Source organism: Macadamia integrifolia, chromosome 3 (assembly GCF_013358625.1).
Source record: "Macadamia integrifolia cultivar HAES 741 chromosome 3, SCU_Mint_v3, whole genome shotgun sequence".
In the NCBI taxonomy this organism is placed as follows: domain Eukaryota; kingdom Viridiplantae; phylum Streptophyta; class Magnoliopsida; order Proteales; family Proteaceae; genus Macadamia; species Macadamia integrifolia.
In genome coordinates, this window is record NC_056559.1 from 24,006,367 (window position 1) to 24,013,810 (window position 7,444).

At 37.9% G+C, this 7,444-nt stretch overlaps 1 protein-coding gene across 1 annotated transcript; it reads right to left on the bottom strand.

The window, feature by feature from the left end:
* Window positions 1–227: 227 nt before the first annotated feature.
* LOC122073028 (RNA demethylase ALKBH9B-like) lies at window positions 228–4,648 on the bottom strand. Its single transcript, XM_042637510.1, has 6 exons — window positions 4,293–4,648; window positions 3,604–4,068; window positions 1,553–1,638; window positions 1,144–1,454; window positions 820–891; window positions 228–711 (listed from the first exon to the last, which is right to left on the bottom strand). The coding sequence occupies exons 1-6, from the start codon at window positions 4,465–4,467 to the stop codon at window positions 474–476; spliced, it is 1,347 nt and encodes a 448-aa protein (XP_042493444.1). The 5' UTR covers window positions 4,468–4,648; the 3' UTR covers window positions 228–473.
* Window positions 4,649–7,444: the final 2,796 nt, after the last annotated feature.

Sequence of the window (7,444 nt, forward strand, 5' to 3'; positions counted from 1 at the left end):
CTTTGGGTCCAGCTTTCAAAACTAATCAATTTCCCAACCCAGGTCTAGTTGAGTTTGGCTTCTATTGAAAATGCACATATTGCAGTTGATCTACTCAAGCTGACCTGAACAAGTAAGCTTACATACCTAATCAGGGGTTTGACCCAGAATGCAGAGACTTGCAGAACCTTATATTGCTCACTGTGGTATGAATTAAAACAGAAACCAATGCTGGAGGAGATACTGAATTTGATTAAACAAAATTTATTCATAATATACAAAAAACCTAATTCAAATCATGATCCAACAAAAACAGAGATAAGAGTCTTAACAGATTTATAGGTAATACATGGATTAACACAAAATAAAAAATAAAAAAGACTTGCAAACAGAGAGAGAAACAACAACTCCATTGGTTATAAAGAAAGACTTGGGGGACTCCATACAGTAAAACAATAACCAGTCAACGAAAACTCCTCTTATTAGTTCTTGATCTATCTCGAGTTTGACCCACCAAATTGGGGGGAATCTTGTTCTCCAAGATGAAAAGAACCGTTGGCTGTGCTCGAAACTCGCTTATTTCGATGAATATGATTAGGAGGTGGAACCTGCTTAACTGAAGGCTTGGGTCGAGGGGAGTAAGAAGGAGGCTGAAGACCTTGCAGTTCTGGGTCAGGCTTGAACTTGAATGGCAGCTTGCTATCATCCATCTTTCTAAATGTGATGGAGATCCTGTAGTGAAAGTAGTAGTTAGCAAAAAAAAAAAAAAAAAAAAAAAAAAAGAATTTCTATCAATTAGGAGAAATGCGGCCTTGAATTTTGATGAAGCCATAACACTACCTTTTGGCGGGCACACCTGGAACACAATGCTTAGCTACATCAGAGCCATTCCCACTCAAGACTAGAACTGATCTGCAAGAGAAATATTACAAAATACCATAAGCAAATGGTATAAACACTTTGGCTTACCATACATCCCCAATTCATTCCTGACTTAGTTTTTACCATTAAAAAAACAAGAAAGGAAAAGAATAGAATAAATGGTAATTGATAGTTACAAGAGGCATGTTTTCTATCAACTTCATTTTCCTGTATAGGGCAAGCCCAGTATGATGAGAAGAAAATTGAGAAAAAAATTGAGAAATACTGAGACAGTACACATACCCGACGGGCAAAGGTATGGCGACTGGACCAGAGAATTCTCCAGCACCCAAAATCTTCAGATTTGAACCAAATAATATGTCACATTCAGTCAACAATGACACAGTACAGAAAGGCCTCACAAAATCATGGTGGTCGATGTGTGGAGGAATGCAATCCCCTTCGTCATAAATGTTAACAATGCAACTGTTCGGAACACATGTTGGGGGTAGGACATTCCACCTGATAAATCTTTTGACCATGGACTTAAACAAGGCAGGCATGGGATCAACTTCCTCATCTTGGAGTATACCGGAAGGGTTCCCTTTTTTGTCCTGTCAAAGAACATTTTTGTGAGGAAGATGTGAAAGCACAACAAATAGGAAACAAAAGCAAGCAAGAGTCGCACGCAACTGCTGAAATGTAACTTTACCTCTGCATAATTGTAGCAACAACCAAATTGAATTGTAACACGTCCTTTACCACGCATCCACTTCTTTGGCTCTGAGTATGTGCGTGCTGTAAATATTTTGAACAAACGGATAGATGAACATTTGTTTTATGCTTGTAAAAATGTAACTTGAAGCAGTAATTGAAAGTAACATAAGAGATGTCCTTTTAAAGGAAAGATCAAATGAACATTTATTACATGGTAAAGGTTTCCTACATGGTCCACTGAGGAAGCCAAAAATATGCCATATCACAGATCATATAGGGGACCAAACTTGTGGACAGGCAAATCCATAAGTACCCTGCTCACATATCAAGTTTCATCCTTAATGGAGTATGCAAAGTGGCGTAATAAAGCTTTGAAAATCCAAGACTATGGGATAATGCACAGTAGTTGTCAAATAGATGGGAGGGTATTTAATTGAATCAGGCTCTAAATTTGACATTCAACTACTCCAGAACATGTTCCTATACCCAACAGCCGGAACTTTCACATCATTTGTCCACATGGCTCAAAATGGTGGACCATTTAGGAAGCCATTCCAAGAGAGAGCCTAGTAAAGGCACTTTTCCCTTTATATATCCTTCTAAAGTGTAACTCCAGCAGCACCTAGAAGTAACAAAGGCATGTTCAAGTAGCAAACAAAGCAAAATAATATCTCATATTACCACACTATGCACTAAAAAATGTTCTAGTCTATTAATGTTAACTGACAGTTTAGGAATGGGAACCAAGTATCCATATCCTCTCCTAATAATTTAGTACAGTTCAGAATTTCAGCCATGGCAAGCAGGTGATCCACCTCCTACCTGGTTGACTTTGGAAAAAATTTCCCAGTTCAGTACAATTCCATGTTCCTGATTGTACAGTTAAAATCAACAGGATTTGAAAACTACCATTCTTTGTCAAGAAATTATTCAACTGGATGAAAAACAAAGGGATTGTCGAAAAGGTGAACAGAGTACAATCTGCAGCATACAACCAAAGATGTTCCTGATAGAAGTATAAGGTGCCCTTTAAATGTCCCTATCACAAGTTAAACAACCACAACCAAAGATGTTCCTGATAGAAGTATATGAAATGACCATTGCACAACAAATTGTTGACTCAATAAAGCAACAAGCATCTTGGTGACCAAGTCAGCTCTAAAAATCCCATCTTATTTCCTGGGTCTCAGAGAGATTCTATTTTTCTTTTATCATTTTCTTTCACCTTTATCTGATCTAAGATCAGTTCTTTACTTGGTTCAATTAAATGACAACACCTTTCTTTTGTGGATACTTTACTTCTTTTAGCAACTCTTCAATTTTTTATTTGTATGGAAGAGTAAACTTGGGTATTTATTGGCTTGACTGCAGGGTACACTGGAAAATATTTTTTATTATTTACTTTATGGGAAAAGGCTGGGCACCCCTCCAATGTGCATAGCCATGTGTTTGTCTCTCTTCCCACCCCTAGGAAAAGACCCCCATCCCCTTCCACCCTTATATTTAGATCCTCTCCAGCCGGCTGGAGAGGGACCAGAAAGACCCAAAACAGGATAGAGAAGTTCCTCTCCAGCCACCCCGTCAGCTGGAGAGGGTCTAAATCCTCCACCATTACTTTATATAGTCAAATCTATTTAATCAAACTCATGGGTAATTAGAGGAATTATCATTTCCCGAGCCTAGTGGGTGAGCCTGTGGCGCAATGGTTAAGTTGCGCTATTGTAACATGTTGATCACAGGTTCAAACCTTGGAAGCAACCTCTCCTGCAAAGCAGGGGCTAAGGTTGTGTACATTTGCCCTTCCCAGACCCTGCAATAGTGGAAGCCCCATGCACTGATCATTTCCTGAGCCTATCTTCAGTCAATACATCATGAAGTAGAAAACACCAATTCACAATTCTATTCGACAAGAAAATAGGAAACATAGTTTATTTTCCTCAAGCTATTTCTCCATGGAACTTTATTGAATAGAAAACTCGAAATCTCAAACTATATTAAATCTAAATTCAGGAACAAAAGGGAAACCAAGATAGTGGATAAATATACCTCTAAGTCGCCCCTCCTGTCCAAGTCTCTGTAGTACATAGACATAATCAACAATCTTCTCCTGTTCCAGCTCATTAAAAACCCTGGTGTGAAGCTCAAGACCACTTACTATATCTACAGGCCTCCCATTAATCCTCTCTATATATGCAAAACCCTTTCTTCTAACTCTTGACATTTCATTCAAATCATCACGAAGTGATTCTTCAGATTCATCCAATGAATGCCGCCGGCTCTTTACTGATGCCGGAAAGGAATCAGAATTACTCATCTGTTGGTGCCTTACAGAAAAGATGGGCTCTGGAGTTCGTGCCAAGCTTTGGGTAGTTCTCTCATTCAAATGAGGGTTCTTTCTGTAAGATGTGGTCCTCTTCCTTGGTGACCACAAGCTTGATGAATCCACAGAACAGAAATCATCGAAGCTATCAGAGTAATTGCCATTCGGAGATGATAGCTTATCAAATTTTCCTGCAATTGGACCATTAAGATTTTTTAGCCATTAAAATTAAACTAATTCAATGATACACCAAAAAACCCAAGAATCAAATCAGATAAACAGCCCAGATTTTCAAATTGCAATTCGAACATGATTAAGGGAAGCAGCAGTTAAACCCAATCAAAGATCACCTTCTATTTTTCACTCTTCCATCTGAAAAAAAAAAAAAAAAAAAAAACAGAGGAACAGGAATTACCATCATAGAGATCCTCAAAGCGACTATGGAACAAACCCCTGCACCGTGCACAGAACCCATCAGTTAACAGCTCCATGAAATCCCTCCGCCGGCCAAGCTGCCGAACAGCTTTCAAAAGAGAAGCAGAGTTGCCGGAAGTTTCCCCTTCCTCGCCGGAAACACCTTCTTTCCTCATATCTCTGCTGCTGCTACTACTACTACTAGTGCTACTGCTTCTGCTATGGCTAATGCTGCAGTTGCAGATACAATGGTACTGATCTTCTTTCCACAGCTTTCCCCTTCTGGAGTAACCAAGCAAGATTACATAGAGACTTTGATCGAAGCAAGACTTGAAGACTTCAGAGTCAAGTCAATAGAAAAGAATAAAGAATGCTCATATCACAAAAACAGAAAGTTAACCGTTAAAAACAAACATTACTTAAGCTGTAAGAAATACTTTTAAAAACATTCCTAATTCGTCCTTTGGGATAGTTTCCTGCCGCTTGGTCGCGTGCTCACCACGCCAAAATCTTCGCCAATGGGAAAGCACGCATGAGTATCAACTTAGGGGTAGCGTCATATCAATATACACTGAACAGGTAGCGTTTGTTTACTCCGTATCCTATTTTATTACATAGTATTCAGAAATTAGAAAGTACCAGCCCAGCTTTCATAAAAGAAAAGAAAAAAAGAAGCCTTCTTTTCTTCTTTTACCCTTTCAGACAATTATACTTTCCCTCTTTTTAAAAACGTTGTGGTCCTTGTGGATGCCACATGTGAAAGATTCTTTTATAGGGATAGTTAAGTTCATGTCGTAAATAATTCTACCTTTTGTCTTTGAGTCTTTGCAAATTTACAAGAATACCCCATTGCATTATTAGAAGTTCAAGTGGCATTTTTTTTTTAAGTTTTGACCACTTAAAATTTTATGGTCAATAGAACGCTAACCTACTGGTGCAGGTACCATGGTTCTAAAAACCAGAATGATCAGTATTAGTTGGATTGGAATGGTATTCAGCTATGACCTTTTCAAAATCCTGATCCACATGTATGGTCTAAGGGTGAAATTGAAATAAAAATTGGATTAAAAAAAAAAAAAAGAAGAGGTAGATCTATCTGATGGTCCATTCTGGGCATTCTGGTATTGAAATGATAATGACATTTACCAATCCTCTGACTGTTCCCATGTTTTAGAACTTTGGCAGATACACACTAGTGTGCTGGCCAATGTGAGGGCATATGACAGGTGCATCTCAATGTCAAGGCAACATGATTTTTTTCACACCTCTTGTGTTTAGGTGTGCACCTGTGCTAGCAGGTAACATCCTTCGTTTTAAATGCTATTTTGTAAAAAGCCAAGAGATCACAACCCAGTCGGGGTGGCCACTGCACTAACATGGGGTCAATGAATACACATGCAAGAATATCAATATGAATGATATTTTTTATTTTATAAGGGATAGAATAGCAATTTTGTACGTCTTCTCTATCCAGGCATAGGGACCACATGACTTAGCAATTCTTAAAATTACTTTTTTTTCTAATGAGAAAATGATGTACAGATGATCAGTCCTCAGCATGTGATACTTTCTCTTTCAATTTCCTTGACATTCTCTCTCTTTCCTCGTCATGCAAGTCTTCTATACACATCGAGAGACTGGTACAAATCGATTTCATTCCTTTCTTTCATAATTTGTTTACATTCCATTTTATTTCACTTCACTTCTATGTTTTAAATTCTAACCAAATTGGGCAACAGTGAGAACTTAAACTTCACATGTGAAAATTGTCCTCAGCCGTTCCACCGGTGCAGTGAATATCGGGTGACTGTGAGTCCCTTAGGGCATGTACCCAGATGTTCAGCACATCTCAATGCTTGCTGCAAAAGATGTAAACTCAAACTTCACAATCAGATAATCATGGAAATACAAATTGACAACCCCATAAGATACTTCATTAATTGAAATGGGACCACACTGCCACCTCAAAGATATTTTTTTCTTAAGGTAAGGTGAAATATATTCATTATTATGTAAAAAACTCGTGAAATCATGAGTACAAGGCCCCATCAGTCATGGAGTGCAGTTTAATCACATTATCGTGCACATCATAGATATGACCTTCCTAGCTAAAAAATCTGTTATAACATTCGATTCAGTAAGAACATAATGGAACTTACAACTGAAAAACCAAGAGGACAAATGGTAAATATCGGAAAAAAGGTTAGGTGAATAGGATCCAGATTTTCTCCTTAGCATCCATCCACCAGATTGGCCCACATATATTTGGACGAACATCACGTGTCCAGACGATGATCTAATACTTTGAGAGAGGTGCGGTAAACAAGGTGTCGACAGAGATGCAAAAAGCGTGGCTCCGAGAATTGTTGGATCATTGCCTGAGCACATGGCACTCACTTAGGTAGCTATGGACAACACCTGGGTGATGGGCGCTCAAAAGAGGAGCCGAATCCGGATGGATAGGGGGGCAATTCTATTGTGCTCCAAGTTTTGTTTGTTTGTTTGTTTGTTTTGATTATTTTATTTTTAATTTTTTTTTTTAAATAAAGTGTAAGGAGGGAAGTAGATAACAGCTATGACATTCGAACTTGAGATCTCTTGATGACACTGAAATAGTTGTTTTGTTTAGTAAAAGAATCAATCTTTCCCCATTTTGGCTTTGTTTAGTAATTTTTTATTGAAGAATCAACCTTTCCCCTCAAAGAGTAAAAAGCATTTATGAAGACCACGAAATGAATACGACACAAATATCCATACTATATATAGGCATTGGTCCTTTAGATTCTTAAGGGCGAACTTATACTTTCTGAATTAAGTCCCTTTCAGAGTTCTCATAAGAACTGAACAATTAGGGAAGCCATCAATTGAGTTTAAATTAGAAAAAAATAATTGTGAATATTTTCTTTCTTAGGTTGTTTTCTTGTTGCATTCCACTTCCCATTTGAGATAATGGGAACATTAAGGCGCAATTGAAGTACCTTTGGGCTCTTGATGAGCTTAGTAGTATAATAAAAAGGGAAGTTGTTCTTTGTCCATTTCTATCTTTTTCTTTCTTACAATAAAGGTTAGAGATGTTTTAAAAAAAAGAAAGAAAAGAGAGAGAAATAGACTCATGGATATGCTGGCACAGATCACTCTCACAGACAAAGTTAT

Excerpts from the sequence above, each read along its gene's own strand:
- LOC122073028 (XM_042637510.1), bottom strand. The coding sequence starts at position 4,467 with ATGAGGAAAGAAGGTGTTTCCGGCGAGGAAGGGGAAACTTCCGGCAAC. Across the intron at positions 4,069-4,292 it reads CTTTGAGGATCTCTATGATG|GAAAATTTGATAAGCTATCA; the intron begins GTAATTCCTGTT and ends GTCCAATTGCAG. Across the intron at positions 892-1,143 it reads GCCATACCTTTGCCCGTCGG|ATCAGTTCTAGTCTTGAGTG; the intron begins GTATGTGTACTG and ends TTTCTCTTGCAG.